Raw genomic sequence first — 22,035 nt, 5'->3', positions numbered from 1 at the left:
TTTCTCACGTGGGCAGACCCTCGCTGACCCGCTTTCTCAGGGAACTCATCGCTCCCCGGGCCCTTCAGTCGCTGTAGCCCTGATGGTGCCAAGTTTGGTGGGACCAGGTCTCGTCTTTGAAAACCCCAAAGTGCGGTCTTCAAGGAGGAGGTGAGGGTGCGTGTCCTGCACAGACACCGCCTGCCTCTCGCTTCGGAAACTCTCCTGAGGTTTAGATTCTACTCCATCCTTCCTCCCCTTTAGGTCAGGGTCCACAGAAGCAGCACTTAGGACAGAGCTCCCAGAGCCCGGAGGTACTGAGGAGTGGTTCCAGGAAAGGGGCAGAGGAAGGCGGGCGGGGTGTGGTGGTTGGGGAAGGGCTGGGCTAAGAGGATGTGGTCTCAGCAGGAGGCCAATCACCGAGGGTTTGCCCCACGCCCTTGACCCCACCGGGCTGCTCGGGAAGCAATCCCAGGGCAGGCATGGTCTCCAGGTGCAGCAGTGAGCCTCTGAGCACAGCTACCCAGAGCCCAGGACAGACTAGCTCAGGAGCCGGGGACTGTGTCCCTGCCCATAAGGTTGATCCGCATGGAAGGGCATTAGTATGACCATGCCTGGGGTCCTGGACAAAGCTGGAAAATTAACAGAAAAGAATAGAAGACAGAATAGAAGTTAGAAGGGACTTAAGAAATCATCTGGGACTAGACCTGCGTCCACCAGCCTGCTTTTATAAATGAGGACACCGAGTCCACAGCAGTGAGATCACTGCCTGAGGTGCTGAGACACACAGAGGCAAAGCCATCCTGGAAGGCAGGGCTCCACGCCCCTGGGCTTCTCAGTGCCCCCAGTGACTCTGGGGGAGGGGACAGACCAGGCAGCCATGACGCTGAGGCCACTGGGGGCGGGGCTGTGGCACCCAGGTCACTGGTGTGCTTGTATATGCACGTGTGGGGATGCATGTGTGGGTGCACACATGTGAGTGTGTGTGCATGTGCATCTACGCACAAGTGTGTACTCGTGTGTGCACACACAAGTGTATATGCTGTGTGTCAATGCACGTGTGTGCGTGCACAAGTGTGAGTGTGTGTGCATGTGCCTTTATGCACAAGTGTGTGTGTGCATATGTGTGAATGTATGTGTGTGCATGTGTGTGCACACACAAGCGTGTGTGCATGTGTATGGGTGGAGGGGTGCTGAGCACAGGATGACTTCCTGCCAGAACAGCTGTACCTGTCCGGTGTATCTGCTGTAAAGGTTCACTGTACTGCAGGTGCCATCAGGGGTCCCGGGGTCACACAGCAGCTCCTAAATTTGTAAATAGACAGACAAGGGCGCAGCGAGTCAAAGCTGCACCTGGACTTTCCCACTCAGGCCAAGCGCAGTCAGACAGTGAAAAGACATCGTCGCGACTGTCACAAACCAGCCTACTCGCTGCCAGGAGCTTTGGTCTTGGAGCTCTTTTTCCAGCTGCAGCCTGGCCAAAGAAGGCTTTAGAAGCCTGTGTGTGGGCAGTGACCAGCCGCCTGCGTGCACCAGACCAGACAGATGGATGCCCTCCGTGTTAGAAGGTGCCCAGGACTGGGCTTCACCCTCTGCACTGCTGAGGGTCTGCTGGCTTCTTACTCGACATCGCCTGCAGTCTGATCTAGCTGAAGCTGCAAACAGCCTGCATTCACACCAGGCAAACCTCCCCCCACCCCACCCCCTGGTGCGCAGATAACCCAAGTGGGCTACTCGTGGTGCTAAGAACATGTGCTGAGTGCTGCCAGGAGCGCAGCCCCCAGCCCCGGCAGGAGGCACTCCGTCACCCTGCAGAGCATCTGAGAGGGAAGGGGCTGTGCTCCTGGCAGGGTTTATGGTCCCTGCTGGCCCAGAATTCTGTGCGAGAACTCACAGTGGCAGAATTGTACATAATGTACAGAACAGCATAATTACCTGCAGCTTTATACACAGTGAAAGCTTCCTAAGCCAGACGACTTCTGCACCGGCAGGCAGGCAGCTTCCTCCCACGAGAGGTCACCTGTGCCCTGTCGGGGCCCGCTGGGGGTGGCAGGCAGACCCGTGCATCGGGCAGGTCCTTGTCCAGCTCGCCAGTCCTGCCCCTCAGGTCTGGCCTTTGTTGGCCCGTCATCCAGTCTCTAGTAAAGGCTGACCCTCATGTTTGCCTCAGCTTTCCCGCAGTGACGGGCATGTTAGAATAACACAAATGTCCATCGCAGGCCCCCCCCACACAGATGATGGAACGGAGATCACGGAGGGTGAGGGCAGCTCTCAAGGTCACCTGAAGGTCAAGGGCAGGCCTAGAGCTGGATGGTGCATCCACTGAGAAGGCAGGTCATGGCCTTCTACCTGGATGACCAGGCCAGCAGGGGCCTATACAGTGTGGGGGTCTAGGTTGCTGCTGGCCAGATGCAGACCCTGGTGCTGGTGCCCAGGATGGGGAGGGGTCAAGGGTGAGGTCTACTGGTCGTCAACCTGTGGAAACTCACATCTCACAGCTCTGGAGGTCAGAATCCAACCCCACGGGGCTGAATCCAGGTGGGGAGGAGGGGGCTGATTCCCTCCCAAGGCTCAGGGGAGACTGCTCTAGACTTTCCAGCTTCTAGAGACACTGGCATCCACAGCCACTTCTTCCAACATCAAGGCCAGAGTGGCGCATCCTCTGACCTCTGTCTCCACCCATCCTGTGTGTGTGTCTGTCTGTCTGTCTTCTGCTTCCATCCTCCCATCCCCTTCTCTCACTCTGACTCCCAGCCTCCCTCTTCCCTTATGAGGACCCTTCTGATGACACTAAACTTGCCTGGACAGCCCAGCCTACTCCCTGCATCTCAAGACAGGAACTTAATCACACCTGAGAGGTCCCTTTTGCCCTGTAAGGTAACATTCATAGGTTCTTGGGAGTAGGATGTAGACCTCTTTGGGGTCGTTATTTGGCTCACCACTCCCATGAACCCTGCCTGGCTGCGGAGTAAATCAGACAGACCATCTAAAGGTCATTTCTACGTAGGGATCTGGTCTGCACAGAGTTTCAGAACATGAGGCTAGCCCCTGCACTAAGCCTCTGTCTGGCCCACGGGAAGTGGCCCGCTGGTCTGAGCACAGAGGCTCAAGGGTGGGCGTGATTTTCTCTGTGGGAAGCAGACTGGTGTGTGCTGCCTGGATCCAGAAAGGGGGCAGGCAACCAGGTGTGTCTGATGGTAAGGCAGGAGCTGGTGCTCAGGAGGCCGGCAAGTGCCCAGAAGTGTCCCTGATCCCTCAAGAAATCAATGACCAGAGGGCTTCAGTCCACGAGGACTAGTCCTGCCCATTCCTGCAGCTTCTGAGGAGCCTGGGGAGAGTCCTGGAGCTTCCCGGGCCCTCAGAGGTCACTAGGATGCTGAGGTCATGGGAGGGGAGAGGCCTAACCCCAGAAGAATCTTCTGGAAGGGCCAGACCAGAGGCAGGACAGAGCTCACTTCTCTGCACCATCACGAGACTGGTCACAGGACAGCCTGAGGCCGCTCCGGTGACCTCGACCGGCTGTGTTGCTGGGACACACTGAGGCCGGGTCTGAATTCCCGTGTGCGTTCCCACACTGCAGACTCACTCCGCGGAAAGGGAGCTCTTCCTTTCCTTTGTTTTTCTTTTCTTCACTATTTCTCCTTTGCAATCTTTCCTTCTCTCTGATAAACTTTCACAGAGATGAAGTCTTAAAATTGCATATTATTCCTTTTGGAGATTTTCATTTCCTCCATGTGAAAATGCAAAGCTAATTCTTTGCTCTTCTGAAAGCAAAGCGGGACACCTCAACAGGGCTGAGGTTGCTGATTCCAGCAGCCGGGTTGCTGGTTCTCAGCTGGAGAGGGATGGGCTGTGGCCTCTGTGTGGCTCCATGAACCCTGCTGCTCAGTCACCGTCCAATTGGGGAAGTTTACTGGGAACCAAGGTCTGTGTTACGGTCCTTGGACCCAAAGCCAGAGTGGGAATCCAACTGAAAGGAGAGCTGGCCTTTGGGAAGAGCTCAGAACTCCTGGGACCCAGTTGAGCCTCTCATGTCTCTGAACTTTGCTGTCCTTACCAGTAGAAGGAAGGTCAGGTGGCTGTCTGCCTATGAATAGAATGAGAGGATGTATGAGAAACATCTGAGAATCACCCTGAAAAGCCAGACATCGCTATTATTATTCATACTTTGTAAAATACTACTTTTGTGAATGTGTGGATTTCAGCCCCAAGGGCATTTTGGGTTTGGATGCATGCCTGCACTAACCTGTCTGCGAATGCAGGAAACATAAGAGACTCGGGTTTGATCCCTGGGTCAGGAAGCTCCCCTGGAGGAGGGCATGGCAACCCACCCCAGTTTTCTTGCCTGGAGAATCCCATGGACAGAGGAGCCTGTCAGGCTACAGGCCATGGGATCGCAGACAATCAGACACGACTGATCGACTTAGAACACACACTATGGTCTTTTGATGCATGCCTCTCAGAGAGACTAAGAGCAGTTTCTCGATTTGCACAGGTGTGTGGTCTGGACGGGTGATGACCGAGTTTTCTTCTTCAACCCGACGATGCAGTTGTCCGTCTGGGAGAAGCCGATGGACTTGAGGAACCGCGGGGACCTCAACAGGATCATCGAAGACCCTCCGCACAAGCGCAAGCTGGAGGCGGCAGCAAGTAACTAAGACAGCCGGGACCTGGGCACCCACCTGTAGGAGAGTCTAGACTCTACATCCTTTAGCGGGAGAGGAGAGCACAATGCCCGGTTGTGCTGGCAGTTGATTTTGAAGGACTCATGCTCCCTGTTTCAGAATTTAGTCATTAAGTTTTTATGGCACTTTCTGCAGAAACTTTGATCCTTCCACGGGATCGGTTCTGGCTTTCTCTTTGCATTGCGTAAATTTACAAACCCAGAGAAGGTTATCCTTCAGCCACCGGGAGCTTCCTTTCCAGCTCAGATATTAGCCTGCATTTAACCTTCTCTCTTAAAAAGTTGTTTTCTATTATCAAATTAATGGGTATTGGTTAAGCATTCTAGAAAATGCAAAGCAGTCTCACCAGGTAAACTCATCCGTGGTGATCACTTTGATGTGCTAGTTCTGTTGCTGGCCAGAATCTTGGCCTTCTCTGCCCACCGAAGCCAAAGGAAAAATACAGAGAGTGTGGAGGAGATACAAAGGTGGCTTTAATTCTCACCTGGCTGAGAGGGGAAGACAGCAGGCTCAGGCCTCCAGAACTGTGTCCCCATCCACGGGGAGTCTTGTTCAGTCTCTCAGTCGTGTCCAGCTCTTTGTGAGCCCATGGACTGCAGCGCGCCAGGCTTCGCTGTCCATTACCATCTCCCGGAGCTTGCTCAAATTCATGTCCATTGAGTCAGTGATGCCATCCACCCATCTCATCCTCTGTCACCCGCTTCTCCTCCTGCTCTCAATCTTTCCCAACATCAGTCTTTTCCATTGAAGCAGCCCTTTGCGTCATGAGGAGTCTAGGGGCTTATGTAAGATGAGGGCTCACAGTCAGGAGTCAGTGAAGACGAACAAAGCTGTTAGGGTCTTGATTTCCCCCTCTCGCATTGTTTCAAAGAAGGCCACAGGCCAGTGCCAGCAGCCCAGCAACCGCATCTGTCAGTCCCTGGGGCTGCAGCCTTCTTTCTGATATGTGACTACAGGGGGAAGGGTGTCCTGAGGGTAAACACCAGACACAGGATGTATTTAGCATCGAGTCAAAGGAAATAGGTGTGAAGTGTAGCTCCTGCAGAGTTAAGGGGCAGAAAAGCAAACTTAGTTATAGACATGCAGAGTTAGAAGCAGTTAAAGTAAAAAAAAAAAAAAAAAAACTAGGAATGTTCAGGCCTACTCACTGTTCTCCTTATCTTCTTTATTCTCAGGAAAGGTGAAAGTCTTTAAGTCCTGTCTGACTCTTTGCAACCCCATGGACTGTAGCCTGTCAGGCTCCTCTGTCCATGAAATTCTCCAGGCCAGAATACTGGAGTAGGTAGCCATTCTCTTCTCCAGGGGACCTTCCCAACCCAGGATTGAGGCCAGGTCTCCCACATTGCAGCCAGGTTCTTTAGTCTGAGTCACAAGGGAAGTTAAAGAAAAAAACCCATTCCTTTTTTTCCCTTTTTACTGCAACAGTTTCTTTGCTCTTTTTTTCCCCATCATTTGGTTTTTGCTCCAGATGTTGTAAGACTGCCCCTTGAGACTACATGTCATAATTGGTAACATGTAACCATGAAATTAAAAGACGCTTACTCCTCAGAAGGAAAGTTATGACCAACCTAGATAGCATATTCAAAAGCAGAGACCTTACTTTGCCAAAAAAGGTCCGTCTAGTCAAGGCTATGGTTTTTCCTGTGGTCATGTATGGATGTGAGAGTTGGACTGTGAAGAAGGCTGAGCACCGAAGAATTGATGCTTTTGAACTGTGGTGTTGGAGAAGACTCTTGAGAGTCCCTTGGACTGCAAGGAGATCCAACCAGTCCATTCTGAAGGAGATCAGCCCTGGGATTTCTTTGGAAGGAATGATGCTAAAGCTGAAACTCCAGTACTTTGGCCCCCTCATGCGACGAGTTGACTCATTGGAAAAGACTCTGATGCTGGGAGGGATTGGGGGCAGGAGGAGAAGGGGACGACAGAGGATGAGACGGCTGGATGGCATCACTGACTCGATAGACGTGAGTCTGAGTGAACTCTGGGAGTTGGTGATGAACAGGGAGGCCTGGCGTGCTGCGATTCATGGGGTCGCAGAGAGTCGGACACGACTGAGCGACTGAACTGAACTGAACTGAACCTTCTCCATCATGCACCCATTCCAGAGCTTTGTAGGAAGTCCATCCACTCTTTGTTTGAAGGGTGCTTGGATTCACCTAAAGTGCATGTGGAGAAGGGAAAAGGTCTTTCCCAGCTGCAGAGGAATCCAATGCGTGGCAGAGAGATAGCTGTTCAGAAGCTGCCCCAGCAAATCTCATTTTCCCGAGAGCCAGAGCAGAACACTTCCATGTGTTCAGATCCGCCGATTAGGTCTTACACATTGTTCATCAGTTGTGTTGGGAAAGGTGCACTCCCTGAGCACGTGGGTTGAAACAGTCTTGGCTTCACTGAGATCTTGAGATCACAGTTTTCCCTGACTGACCCGCAGAGCTTGGCTGAAAGGCCGGGAAATGGAATCTTGACCTCTGGAGTGAGTGTTTGCTTTAGCTTTGGAGTGGTTTTTGAGTATTTTTGAGCCCATCTCAAGTGACGCTAACACAGATAACACAGATCAGCCTGTGCTGGATCCAGAGCATTTGAATGGAACTTTAGGAGAAAGTGTCTTAAAAGCTTCGTCAACATTTTGATCAGTGCTAACGGACATGGACAGGTTGCTCTTGCAAAGCTGGCAGCAGTCTGCTGAGATGGAGTGATGGATACCGATAACTCCGTCAACTGAGAAAGTACACCCCACCTGCAAGTTGAGAGTTAAGTCTTATTTGGCAGACATTTTTAGGACTTCAAGCCCAGGAGACAGCATCTCAAGTGACCTTGAGAGAAGTATTCTGAGCAAGCCAGGTTCCATAGACGTTTTACAGCAAAGGTCAGGTAGTCTGAACACCCAAAGATTATTGTTTGCTAAAGAAAACCAGATATCCCAAAGTAAGGAATTTAGTGCCTTTCCATGTATGGGAAAGTGCAAGAGTGTGGGCTTAGTGAAATCATTCCTTCCGTATGCACCTCGGCTTGTCTGGGGCCAGTGCCCTCCATTTTCACACCCTGAGTTCCTCTGGGGCTTACCGTGGGCAGCGGGAGTCTTCTGACGGCTGCTAGGTGCCGTATTCTCCTTCCTGAGTGCCCTCAGGGCTCACCGGCTCACGCTGGAGGGCTGTGGTCACTGGCGACCGTGGCATCCTTGTTTCCTGGTGTGGCAGGGAGTGTTCCGTTTCTCAGTACATTCCCCTCTCGTAAGATGATGAGTGCACCCCCAGAGCATCAGCTCGAGCCGGCTGACTCTGAGAAGCGAATGTTCCAGATGCAGATCTCAGTCTGTAACACAAGCTGTTCTCAGGGACAGCGAGAACTGGGCTGTGAATTTGCTCCCTCCTTTGACTGAGGCATCCATTATCTGAAAAGATGCTTTGCATGCTGAATGAAGGCTTGAACCAAAACCCCTCACACACAGACACCCGGCGTCCAGCGTCCTCACCGTCACCACCTGTGGGGCTGGTGTCCCGAGACCTGCCAATCCCTGGAGGACGTTCAGGTGCAGCTTGTCACGGGGATACTTACTTGCAAACAATGTGGGCAGTCTCCTCGCTCCTTCCTGCAGCTTGCATTCTCAGAGATAATTGGGTGCTGTTTCTTTATTTTTCCGAGGCCTGGCAGGGATGAGAAAGGATGGAACTTGTTAGCAGTCAGGACACAGTTGGTCACCTGTTTTTCTGCCCTGGACCAAGTTGAGCCAGGGCTACGAGAGCAGAGAGGGGTGAGCAGGGTCCTCCCCCACCCCGAGTCCTCTGCCCTTTCCAGGCTTCTGAGGTGGAGGACAGTATTAGAAGATTAACAAGCATGTTAGAAAAGTGAAGAGTTTATGTGAGCAAAAATCGATTCTGATGCTGAAGCCCCAAACCGAAAGTCGTTGGAGCCAGGGAAGGCTGGCCTGGTGCAGGCACAGAGGCAGAGCAGGGGGAATCAGCTGCCAGGCACCAGGAAGGCCTGCCTCCTGCCCCGCTGGCCCTCCTCAGCGTCCCCACTGACTGGTAACCCTGAGGCTTTTACTGGCTCAGAGGTCTGTCCAATGGCCTCCTTGTATAATTAATTACAACAAGGACCTGAATTATCTGGGTCATAGATCAGGGCTTCATTTCACTCTGCTGGCCTGAATCTCATTTTGCACTTAAAAAGGTGGAGAATGGAGCCTTAAATCTAACAAACACAGCTGGAAATACCCGACTCTTATGGGCTTAACACATCAAGCCATTTTTGTCTGACCATTGTAATGGTGGCCCCTGAACCACTCTATCCAGATAGATGTGTGATCATAAATTTACAAGCAGCTACAAAATGAGCTTTAACCTTACTTACTCTTATTAAAAGAGGAAGAGCTGCCTTAAGCCGTCTTAAAAGTCTTTAACCTGCATCTTAAAGACATGCAAATGACCTCCGTTCTCAACTTCCAGTTTCAGAGCAGGAATTGACATTTAAATGGATAACTTGTAATTTCCTAAGATCCACTCACTGAAATTATTCTGTTTGCAGCAAAACAGGACAGGGAGTATTTCTGGAAGACTAATTAGCAATGAGCAGGCAGAGTTGCTGACCTCAGGCCACGAGCAAGGTGAATTTTTCCCTGGCTGATCACCTGTCATGACTCATCTAATGTTCTGACCCTAATTATTATAAGAATCAGCTCTAGGGAAGACTGTCCTTGGTATAGAATTTTGTTTTTCACATTGTGTTGGGCTATGAGTCATTATAGATTTAAATATTAAAACCTGTTTCTTGTCTGAAATGGAACCATTAAGCATTCCAATTGATATTCATTATTTTTCAAGAGGCAAGTAGAATTTGACAAAATACTTCCCTCGTGGCTCAGCTGCTAAAGAATCCACCTGCAGTGTCGGAGACCTGGGTTCGATCCCTGGGTTGGGAAGATCTCCTGGAGAACGGAACGGCTACCTACTCCAGCATTCTGGCCTGGAGAATTCCATGGACTGTATAGTCCATAGGATCGCAAAGAGTCAGACAGGACAGAGCGACTTTCACACTTTCACTTTCTGCCACATTTAACTGCAGTAGGTTTGGAGGGGTGTGTGTGTGTGTGTGTATTTTGTGTGCATACTAGGAATATCAGCATGGAAGGAGGAGTTAATATTGTCAGGCAACTATGGGAAAAGGGTGCAGAACTGCCAGAAGGACTAAGCCTTTCAACAGATAAAGAAAAGGCCCCCTTTTCTCCATTCTGTTTTCCTTGCTGAGAGGTTTAGCTAAAGGCCTGAATTATTTCCTAATCATCCTCCAGTGCATGCAGACTTTTATGGCTCTAGCAGACAGGCTGCTAGTTGGTAATAATGCCTGTTGAACTGCGAAGTGAGAAGGAGCAGCCTTCACGCCATGTCCGCTCCGTGTCCTGACATTCGGGGCTGCTACAGGCTCTTCCTTGGTGAGGACGCCCCACTCACGTTTGTCTTCCCTCCAGCTTCAGCATTTCCCAAATCTCTTAGCAGCTCAGTTCTGCCACCCGTGTTTACCTGAAGCACCAAAGACCTCTCTTCAGGGCAATGGGTAGTGGAGACTGAAGTGAAATGAAAAGTCGTGAGATACGTTTTATTCGGGGACCTCACTGAGGACTGTAGCCAGGGAGAGAGCCTCTCAGATCACTCTGAGGAGCTGCTCCAAACGGTGTTGACTTAAAAAAAGAAAAAAAAAGCGCAATGTGAGAGTTGTGAGTCAAGTTTTATTTGTGGTGAAATGAAGACTGCAGCCTGGGAGGCAGCATCTCGGGTAGCTAGCAATGAGAGACAGCTCCGATGAGTCGGGGGCGGGTCAGTATATATGTGATTTTGGTGAAGGGGGAGTCCATGCAATCAGACACATATTTTTGCAGATTTCTACTAGTCTCATGAGGGTTACTGCTAGTCATGAGGGGCAGTCATCACCATGGAGGATTTTGGTGCTTTTATAGATATGAGGAGGTACAAGAACTGGGCTCATAAAATCAGCTCCTGAAAATATCTAGCTGCCTGAACACCTGTCCTGCCAGTTTCTTCAGAGCACAGAGAGCCTTGCTCCTGCTCTCCACCCTGAGCTCCTTCCAGGGGTGTTGAAGGTTGGCAGGTGCAGCAGAGCCTGATGTAACCCTTGTAGAGGTGGACGGCAGGTGCCAGTTTGTGGGTGACCAAGGTGAGGGAGGAGGTGGTGGTGGTTTAGTTACTAAGTTGTGTCCAACTCTTGGGACCCCAGGGACTGTAGCCAGCCAGGCTCCTCTGTCCACGGGATTCTTCAGGCAAGAATATTGGAGTGGGTTGCCATTTCCTTCTCCAGAGATAAGGGAGGAGCCAGGATATACAGGGGTTCTTCCTTAGGAAAAAAAATTTAATTGAACCCAAAAGACTACAGCTAATCACAAAAAACAGACATCTCAAGTAAACGATTTGTGCTTTTCTGTGTGCGGGAAGGTGCAAGAGTCAGACTCAGCGACATCTCTCCTGAGACGCACACCTTCACTATCAATGACCGGTGCCCTGCTTTTCTCTGCCCTGAAGTCCCCTCAAGGCTCAGCGTCAGGGCTGTGACTGATGGCTTGTTAGCAGGCAACGTTCTTTGTTTCCTGAAATGGCAGGTGACCTCTTTTGGTCCACAGTAGAAATTTTCCTGCCTTCTGGCCCCTGCTGCCTCATCACCTGCCCCATTCAGGATGGGGATCCTGTCCCTTCTGCCGGGGGTTTGGTGCAGTCTGGTAGGATGTACCAGAGGGTGATCAGATAAAACGCCTGTGAGTCTGTCCTCTAGGGTGGGGAGGCAGACAAGGCGGAGGACGATCTCCCAGCCTCTTTCCCCTGCCTTCTGTCTCCCGTGGGCACCTCCCAGAGGCTAAGGTGGACAGGGTGCTGCTGTGGGGTAGGGCAGGGGGCTTGCCTAGGCAGGAGGAGGGGGTGCGCCCTGGGGGGAAAGGGACCTCTTGGTTCCTCCATGCCTGCCACCTCCCCAGGAGCTGGTCACCACCCATATCAGCTCCCTGTTGCTGCTGTAACAGATGATCACAAGTTTAGTAGCTTGAACCAACACCAACTTGCTGCTTTCCAGTCCCGGAGGTCAGAAGCCCGACTGAAGTCTCCCTGGTGGGTCTGAGTTGCTTCTTTCTGGAGGCTCTCAGGCATAACTCACTTCCTGTGTCTTCCAGTCCAAGAGGCATCTGGTTTCTGGAGCCCCAAGGCTGGTTAGGAGCCTTCACCCCTGCCATGCAACCTAAGACATTCACAGTGGCTCCACTGGTAATGAAGCCGCCTGCACTGCGGGAGACCTGGGTTCGATTCCTGGGTTGAGAAGATCCACTGGAGAAGGGAAAGGCTACCTACTCCAGTATTCTTGGGCTTCCCTTGTGACTCAGATGGTAAAGAATCCACCTGCTATGTGGGAGACCTGGGTTTGATCCCTGGGTCGGGAAGATCCCCTGGAGAAGGGAAAGGCTACCCACTCCAGGATTCTGGCCTGGAGAATTCCATGGACTGTATAGTCCATGGGGTCACAAAGAGTCAGGCATGACTGAGCGACTTTCACCTTCACTTTCTTTTCCAGGGTTTGGGTGTGGACCTCTTTGGAGGCCATTGGTCTGCAATCTTCTGTCTTTATGCCTATTTTGACAGTAGAGGGAATTAAAGAAAGCAGACCATTTGGCCTGCTCAAGGTCACACTCCTATCGAGCGGGGGACCAGGGATTTGCACTGTGGAGAGTCTGACTCCAGATCTAAGGAGGGCCAGCCTGGCCAGATGTCTTATGTGCATTAGATTAAAAGGGGCTCTGGTAAGCATTTTGCTTCCTGCTTGACACAGAAAAGTTGGGTGCGGGGAGCCAGGCACTTCCACCCTGCTTTGTCCCGACCCGTGATAGACTTGGCAGGATGTCACTTGGCTTCAGTTGAACTGTAAACATTTCAGCTGTTTTTATTCAAGGCAGATATACACTGACGATGACTTTCATTTCACCAAGAAGGGCATGAAGCCGTGCCTGTGAGTAAACACAGCTGTGACCTGTGAAAGGGTCACTTTCCCAAGTGCTGTTTGCCCAGGAACAATGCATCACTCTCCACGCCACAGGGGGCCAGGTGGCCGGTGCTCGGCCAGACCTGGGACCGCTGACAACGCAGATGCTGGTTGTTCCACAGAGTCAAGGATGAGCATCACCGCTCATCCACAAGGATTCTGGCGGGCGAGAGGGTACCTCTCCATGCAGATCACCTGGCCCCTCTTTGGGAGGAACCCTGGCCATCACCTGCCCTGTGTTCCGTCCACACCCTGACACCAGCTGGTGGCCTCACCCGCGCCTCCTCCGCACAAAGAATGAACCAGGCTTCTTGTTTGTTAACGCCATTATCAGATTGGCACCCACTCTGATTAGCCCTTGTAACAGGACCCAGCATAAAGCAGGTAAGTGTAGACAGGTCATCTCTGCAGAGAATCCCTCACTGACAGAATTTACCAGGTACCCTGTGATGCAAAGATGGGCACAATAAAGGACAGAAATGGAATGGACCTAACAGAAGCAGAAGATATTAAGAAGAGGTGGCAAGAATACGCAGAAGAACTATACAAAAAAGATCTTCACAACCCAGATAAACACAATGGTGTGATCACTCACCTAGAATGTGAGGTCAAGTAGGCCTTAGGAAACATCACTATGAACAAAGCTAGTGGAGGTGATGGAATTCCAATTGAGCTATTTAAAATCCTAAAAGATGATGCTGTGAAAGTGCTGCAGTCAATATGCCAGCAAATTTGGAAAACTCAACAGTGGCCACAGGACTGGAAAAGATCACTTTTCATTCCAATCCCAAAGAAAGGCAATGCCAAAGAATGCTCAAACTACCGCACAATGCATTCATTTCACACGCTAGCAAAGTAATGCTCAAAATTCTCCAAGCCAGACTTCAACAGTACATGAACTGTGAACTGCCAGATGTTCAAGCTGAATTTAGAAAAGGCAGAGGAACCAGAGATCAAATTGCCAACATCCGTTGGATCATAGAAAAAGCAAGAGGGTTCCAGAAAAATATCTATTTCTGCTTTATTGACTGCACCAAAGCCTTTGACTGTGTGGATCACAACAAACTGTTGAAAATTCTTCAAGAGATGGAATACCAGACCACCTGACCTGCCTCTTGAGAAATATGTGTGCAGGTCAGGAAGCAACAGTTAGAACTGGACATGGAACAACAGACTGGTTCCAAACAGGGAAAGGAGTACGTCAAGGCTGTGTATTGTCACCCTGCTTATTTAGCTTATATGCAGGGTACATCATGAGAAGTGCTGGGCTAGATGAAGCACAAGCTGGAATCAAGATTGCCAGGAGAAATCTCAATAACCTCAGATATGCAGATGACACCACCCTCATGGTAGAAAGTGAAGAACTAAAGAGCATCTTGATGAAAGTGAAGGAGGAGAGTGAAAAAAATGGCTTAAAGTTAAACATTCAGAAAACTAAGATCATGGCATATGGTCCCATTACTTCATGGCAAATAGATGGAGAAACAGTGGAAACAGTGACAGACTTTATTTTGGGGGGCTCCAAATTCACTGCAGATGGTGACTGCAGCATGAAATTAAAAGATGCTTGCTCCTTGGAAGAAAAGTTATGACCAACCTAGACAGCTTACTAAAAAGCAGAGACAGTACTTTGCCAACAAAGGTCCATCTAGTCAAAGCTATGGCTTTTCCAGTAGGATGTATGGATGTATGGATGTGAGAGGTGGACTATAAAGAAAGCTGAGCACCAAAGAATTGATGCTTTTGAACTGTGGTGTTGGAGAAGACTCTTGAAAGTCTCTTGGACTGCAAAGAGATCCAACCAGTCAATCTCAAAGAAAATCAACCCTCAATATTCATTGGAAGGACTGATGCTGAAGCTGAAGTTGCAACACTTTGGCTACCTGATGTGAAGAATTGACTCATTTGAAAAGACCCTGATGCTGGGAAAGATTGGGGGCAGGAGGAGAAGGGGACGACAGAGGATGAGATGGTTGGATGGCATCACTGACTCAATGGACATGAGTTTGAATAAACTCTGGGAGTTGGTGATGGACAGAGAGGCCTGGTGTGCTGTAGTCCGTGGGGTCACAAAGAGTCCGACACACTAAGTGACTGAACTGAACTGAACTATGATGGGATGGAAGGTTCCAGAGCCCGGCGTGCAGGCCCCACAGGGATCCGTAACGCTCTGTAATGATGCTTTGTAAACACTCGCCTTCAGTTTGCTGGATGGGCAGGGCCAAGGCTTGTTCAGGTTTCTAGATGCCCCTGAATCAGTGCCGATAAAGCGGTTGTGTCCTGTCTCTGCCTTCAAGGCCCAGGACGTAGGAGAGACCGGAATAGCACTTCTCAAAGCAGTTTGCCTCAGAAACCAGTGCTTCACACTCCCCTGCTCACCTGACCCTGGATGAGGGCAGCCGTTGTAAAGGAATGGGAGACGTGATTCTCTCAGACTAAGAAGACCTCTGACTACCTGCTTCAACTATCCTGTTCACTCCACCTTTTCACAAATGGACGTGCCCTTCCTTGTCCATTAAACGCACAAAACAATGTATTGTGAAGACAGGCAGATTCTGTGTGTATGTGTGCTTTTAATAGAACGGCTGAGGAATTGACCTGCTCCGCTTTCTGCTTCTCATCACTATGGCTATCTTCCCAGTTTGCAGCAGTGGTAAAGAAATCTGCCTGTAATGCAAGAGATCCTGGTTCACTCCCTGGGTTGAGAAGATCCCTGGAGGAAGGCATGGCAACCCACTCCAGTACTCTTGCCCAGAGAACCCCATGGACAGAGGAGCCTGGTGGGCTACAGCCCATGGGGTCGCAGAGTCAGACATGACTAGAGCGACTGCGCACGTGTGCATGCACGAGTTCTGAGCCCTTCCCTTCGCACCCGTGCCCACCTTGACTAGACTCCGACATCTCCACCAGGTCTTTCCAGTTGGTGGACTTCCAGGTCACTGGTTTTTCATGCACACACAGAATACTGATAAGAATACCTTCGTACGCATATAGTTATCTCAGGAGCATTTGTGAGTACTTTCATTGTATAAATTCATAGTATTGGAATTACCAGTTTGAAAGGTACATGCATTTCACATTGTGACAGATATTGCTAAATCTTTCTCCAAAAAGATGGGCCAGTTCACACGCCTGCTGATAGATTCTGCTACTCTCATGAGCACTGTAGATCACCCAACCTTAAGCTTCTAAAACCATTCATTGTGTCCACTGGCATTTCTGTAATTATGAGAGAAATTGAACCCTTCGACTGGTTGGTTGGCCGTTTGTTTTGCTGTGCGTTCGTATGACGTGTGCGTTGTCTTTGTCATTGAATTATGTGACTGGGGGGCCACAGACGGGAGTGTGGGGAGAGAGTGTGGGTGAGAAGGAGCGGGCCCCTCCCCTCCTGTTAGCTTTGCTCTCGCGAGGGTCTTTCTCTAGACCCCTGGTTCTCAACAGGGCCGGGGGCTAGGACGCTCTGTCTCCTGGGGGGGAGTTTGGGTGGTTTCTGGAGACTTGTGGTTGTCAGTACTGGCAGGGACACCAGGCATCCGGGGTTGGAGACCAGGGATGCCACTCAGCACCCTGCGGGGCACAGGATGGCCTGTCGTCCAGCCCGCGTGTCCCTGGTGCCAGGGCTGGGGGGCCCTGCTCTGGGCTCAGGCGCCCGCCAGGGGAGTCTCCTGGGTCCCCTGACTGTGCCACGCTGGGCAGGGCAGGGTCTGGTGTGGACAAGCCATTGGCGGGAAGAGGCCGCCAGAACCCAGAGGCTGGGTGGACTGGGCTCGCTGGGTGCCTCTAGGGCGTGACCCACATCTCCTCGTCTTGTTTCAGCCCCACACCAGGCACTGAGAGCCAGCCAGAGAATAGCTGGGGCCGGAGCTGGAGGCATTATTGGGATTGCAGTCAGTGCGCATGGAGGACTGTTGGGTTTTATGAAAAGAAAAGGAGTGGAGGGCTTTTCCGTCGAGGATATTCACATTTCCCCGTAAGCATCACATTCGTTACGAGCTTGTTACAGAGCCTCCTCAGGAAGGACGTGGGTTCGAGCCTTGCGGTGGGGGCGGTGGTCCAGCCCTGTCCCCGGGCCCGCCAGGGACGAGTTTCCGAGAAGGCTGCTTCCTGGGACGACAGACGCAGAATGAAAAGCAGGCGAGCAGGCAGTTGTGATGCCAGGGAGTGTCTGGGCATCGTTCAGCCTGTCAGGACCGAAATAATAACGCTCTGGAACCATCTTTATACTCATTTTTCCTCTTTCCTTTTGGAGACAAATATGAAACACCCAAGAACCTTTTTACTTTTTCATTCCGAAAGCTCATCAAACATTTACAGGGCCAGCCTCTTCAGAGTGTAAGGAGGGGACCTGACTTCAAAACCAATCTGGCTCTTAGAAAGTAGACACGTAGACAGCAGCGGTCCACAGGCTGTGTGCAGAGAACCCGGGTCCTTCACTGCAGGAGCCAGAGGGGGAGCCTGGGTCTGCAGTTCAAGCCCAGGGACGCGGAGGCAGCTTGGACAGAAGGGCCGGTCCAGGCCCGTGTCCTGCGAGGGGTGGGGTCAGGTGGATGCACTCCCTCGCCCACCCTTCTGGAGGGTCTGACAGCCTCTCCACGGCCAGCAGCTAGAGATGACTTTTCTGTGCACAAGAGCAGCACAGATTTCTCTCCTGCTGAAGTATGGAAGGAGTGTGCAGTTATAGGATGGAGGCCCATCTTTAAGGGACGCCCCCTAGGATAGTTATTATAGTTACAGGACAGGGGTCCGTCTTTAAGGGAAGCCCAGTAGCATAGTTATAGGACTGAGGTCCATCTTTAAGGGAAATCTGTTTTCCTAATTTCAAGCTGAGCCTGCTGGAAGAGGTGCTTCCTGGTGGCTTGCCAAAGCTGCGAGCTCTGTATTGACCGTACCAACCTGACTTTCTTTCAGCCGAGCCCAGCGATGGATCGAGCTCTGAAGACAGCAGGGAAGACCCAGATGTGAAAACCAAGAGGAATCGGTAGGTGACCACGCCCTTCCCTGTGCGTCTTTCCTTGAGAAAGAAAAGTATCATTTTGACTCTGTTGACTGAGCCAGGAACGGGTTCAACCCCAAACAGGGTGGGGGATCCCAGCCACTCTGGGAGCCCCGAGTCTACACTGGACGGCACCTCCCTCCGCGGCCTCCCTGGGCCCATGCTCAGCCCTGGCCTTGCTTCCGGGGCCCTGAGGAGTGGACGGAGCCATCGAGGTGCCGTGTGGGGCCGTGTGCTGGGTGAGGGGTGGGCTGGGGCTCCTGCAGCTCTGGCTCAGAGGTCTGGCTCTGTGGCTTGCCGGCTTCGAGACTTTGGGCAAAGTAACTCCACCAGGTCTCCATTCAGTAACTCCATTCAGGTTGATTCTCAACTCAAATCAGACGTGTCATCAGTGAGGCGGCTGACGCCTGGGTGAGGACCAATGACCCACAGTGGCGCCCGGAGAACACGTTCTCGCCCAAGTTTGCTCTTTACGACCCGTTGCAGGCACAGCACAGAAGGGAGGAGATCGGCCTCCCCTCAAGCCAGGGGTGGCTGTTCCCGCTTTAGCCCTCCTGGAAGGCCGGTCTGTGGCCCTTCCCTACTCACTTCCAGGCAAAGGGGTAAAATTCGAAGTCTGTGAGTCTGAGTTCCTGGAAGGGCAGGTGGATGAAAGGCACGGGGCAGGGAGGATGAGGGGCGTCGAAAGGGACCGCAAGCCCACTTCCTGAGCAGACGTGGTGCCGATGACCCTGCAGAGTGGGCCGCGTCCCGCCCAGCGGCACATCCAGTCCTGTTCCAGGGGTCCAAGCGCCCCCTCCCGTCGGGGGCACCCCAGGCCAGCGGCAGGAGTCCCAGAGCAGCGGTCAGGGTGTTGGCACTGCGTGTCTTCTTTTTTAAACTGTGCCCTAGGTGGGGTAAGACTTTTCCAGCAACAGGCGTGCGCAGCAATGAAGGGAGATGTGATCTCGCCCCGGAGGCGGTGCCCGTTCTCAGCTCTTCTGTCCTTGCCCTGCGGTTTCCTGGGGAAGGACGGTGGGAGAGGGGGGCAGAGAGGGCACCCCTGTTGGGGAAGAGGGCCAGCAGCCTGGGGTCAGGGCTGGGCTCTGATGGTGGCCCGAGTAGCCACAAACCCACGCAACTGGGGCTTCCCTGGGGGCTCAGTGGAAAGAAACTGCCTGTCAAACAGAGACAGACGCGGGTTCAATCCCTGGGTCAGGAAGATCCCCTGGAGAAGGAAGTGGCAACCCGCCCCAGTATTCTTGCCTGGAGAACCCCCTGGACAGAGGAGCCCCGGGGGCTACAGTCCACGGGGTCACAGAGTTGGACACGACTGGGTGGCTAAATAACAAAGAGCCCCTGTTCCTTTTGTTGCGGTATCTTCGGCCTTTTCCCACGAGCACCCCTCAGAATGATTTTGCTGACCAAGTGTGGGTTTACAGTCACTTTAACTGATGCCAAGCAGACGCGCCAGAAGGTTGTGAGAGCAGTCCAGGGCAGGGTAAGCGGTGCCCTCCACTGGTCCAGGGGGCAGCCCGGGTGGGAGGCAGGGTCTGCTTCTCCAGCTGACGGAGATCAGGGGCTGCAGCTTGGCTGGACTCTCTGCGGCGCTGGGGCAGGGCTGACCCCAACCTCCCCACAGGCCTCTGTGCTCTCGCGCCCCCAGGTCCTGTCCTTAAACAGTCACTTTAGGGGTGGCAGAGGCCACAGAGGACGGACACCGAGCACCTTCGCTGGCGTCAAGGGCTCAGGACAGGAATCAAATTGTGATCGCTTTATTGCTGCGCTCAGACCCTGCGGCAGCTGCGTCAGTCTCTGTGATCTTGAATAAATGCATATAATTTTAAAAACAAGACAAGCTTCCTGAGGCACAAGAGAAATAGCAATCTAGCCGTTATGGGATGTTTTTAAACTTTCGCAGGAGGGAAGACTCACTGAGCCCCAGGGAACTGGGCAGTCCTCCCGCATCGTCCAGTTCTCTTCATTTGTCTATGGGACTGGCCCCAGATTCTGCACACTTGGCTTTTAAGTAGCGTCAAAGCATTCATCTGTTTTCATCATCTCAGTGACTTTTTCCATGACTGAGCACTGACTTTGAAGCCATCACAGGTGTTTTCATGGAGTTTCAGCAACTGTGGGTCTCCAAGCCCGCTGGGCCCACAGGTTCCGTGTGTGAGGGCAGTGCCCAGACACCCGGTTCCCTCTGCAATTCAGGGCTCACTCCCCGGGTCACTCTGCTCTGTTCTGCCTCTGAGATTCGGGAGGAAAAGGCTTCAGTGAATATTGTGGGCTGGACTCAGGATCTGGAATGTTCTGACAGTCCTGATCCTTCACTTCTGGGCCGTTTTACACAAACTGCGCTCACTCTGGGTGAAGTTTCGCCCTTGTGGGGCTTTTCCTGAAGCTCCCTCCCCACTGGGCCTGCTCCCTGGCTCAGAGCTGGCATCCTCTTGGCCTCTTTGTGCCTTTGGGGAAGGTCATTGCCATACACCCAAGGACTCCTCAAGCATCTATCTGCTTTTGTGCGTTTTTATGTAGCAGATGCTGGCCTAGCTAGTAAGAGGCCAGGCTCCAGAGAACCTGCCGGAATCAGTCCATTTGACCTTCCTTTTGTATGTGTGATGTAATTTCTCTTATCAAAAAGCACGTAAATGCTCCTGCCAAGTATGACTGCAGCTGCCATATCCTGGCCTCTAAAGTACGAGGCAGGTTTTGAACGCTGCTGCCTGCTCCCTGCATCCTTTGTACATCCTGGCCCGTTCATATGCATTTTGGACATTATTATGCAAATGGGATTAAATTCAGATCCAAATGATACTTTTCCTAACATTCCCTGGGAAGAGAAATATGTCACAGTGACAAGCTTTCAAATTACCCAAATATTTTCAGCTACTGGTGAGTGCCGTTCCAGACGGCTTGTTATTTACTGTTTCATGGGAGGTGTTTGTGCTGCACAATTGCACGCGTCCCTGGGACCGGGAAATTGATTGTTTGCCTCTCCCCTTTGTGTGCAGCGCCCCGGAGGTTCTGCTGGTTTCCCACCTGACGGTTTTTTTTATAGTTCAGACCTGTTTTTCAAATGCACTATTTAAAGAACTTAGAATTTATTTCAAATAATTGAGTAGAATTATTTGAAGGATTCAGCAAAAGTGTGTCATTTGGTTTAAAAACTAGAGTGAGATTATCCGCAAAACGTGTTAGAGAAGAAATTGCCGGCGGCACGCGTGTCTCCCAGCCCCTTTTCCATGTGCCGGGTTTTGCCAGTTGCTGAGCCAAGGGATTCCTGCTAAATTAATGGTTTTCCATAGCAGGACAGGGTGAAATTGCTCTTGTGAGTTTTCAAATATCATTGGCCCCACAGCTTTAGAAATTTATTTATGTTTTTATGCCATTTGGTATAGAAGTGTTTTACTATAAGTGACCCAAAGAAATCTCGGCTGGAAACATTATTCTTTTCTTTAAATTTATCTACTTATGTGTTGTTGGCTGCGCTGGGTCTTCACTGCTGCACACGGACTTTCTCTACTTGCGGTTAGTGGGGCTCCTCTCTAGTTGTGTGTGGGCTTCTCATTGCAGTGGCTCCTCTTGTTGTGGGGCACAGGCTCTAGGCTCATGGGCTTCAGAAGCTGCAGCTCCCAGACTCTGGAGCACAGGCTCAGGAGCTGGTGCACAGGCTTGGTTGTTCTCCTGCATGAGGGATCTTCCCGGACCAGGCGTTGAACCGAGGCTTCTGCACCTGCATGAGGGATCTTCCCGGACCAGGCGTTGAACCCGAGGCTTCTGCACCTGCATGAGGGATCTTCCCGGACCAGGCGTTGAACCGAGGCTTCTGCACCTGCATGAGGGATCTTCCCGGACCAGGCGTTGAACCGAGGCTTCTGCACCTGCATGAGGGATCTTCCCGGACCAGGCGTTGAACCGAGGCTTCTGCACCTGCATGAGGTATCTTCCCGGACCAGGCGTTGAACCCGAGGCTTCTGCACCTGCATGAGGGATCTTCCCGGACCAGGCGTTGAACCCGAGGCTTCTGCACCTGCATGAGGGATCTTCCCGGACCAGGCGTTGAACCGAGGCTTCTGCACCTGCATGAGGGATCTTCCCGGACCAGGCGTTGAACCGAGGCTTCTGCACCTGCATGAGGGATCTTCCCGGACCAGGCGTTGAACCGAGGCTTCTGCACCTGCATGAGGGATCTTCCCGGACCAGGCGTTGAACCGAGGCTTCTGCACCTGCATGAGGGATCTTCCCGGACCAGGCGTTGAACCGAGGCTTCTGCACCTGCATGAGGGATCTTCCCGGACCAGGCGTTGAACCGAGGCTTCTGCACCTGCATGAGGGATCTTCCCGGACCAGGCGTTGACCCGAGGCTTCTGC

At 51.9% G+C, this 22,035-nt stretch overlaps 1 protein-coding gene across 1 annotated transcript in view; it reads left to right on the top strand.

Annotated features, from left to right (window-relative positions):
• Positions 1-22,035, top strand: part of TCERG1L (transcription elongation regulator 1 like) — a 478,247-nt gene that overhangs the window by 34,295 nt on the left and 421,917 nt on the right. Inside the window, exons 4-5 of the mRNA XM_024985954.2 lie at positions 4,475-4,629; positions 17,598-17,667. Coding sequence (XP_024841722.1) covers positions 4,475-4,629; positions 17,598-17,667 — 225 coding nt within the window. The remainder of the gene's footprint in view (positions 1-4,474; positions 4,630-17,597; positions 17,668-22,035) is intronic.

This window comes from Bos taurus, chromosome 26, assembly GCF_002263795.3.
Source record: "Bos taurus isolate L1 Dominette 01449 registration number 42190680 breed Hereford chromosome 26, ARS-UCD2.0, whole genome shotgun sequence".
In the NCBI taxonomy this organism is placed as follows: Eukaryota; Metazoa; Chordata; class Mammalia; order Artiodactyla; family Bovidae; genus Bos; species Bos taurus.
Note: the sequence above shows the minus strand (reverse complement) of the source record. Positions and strands in the feature narration are given on the sequence as shown.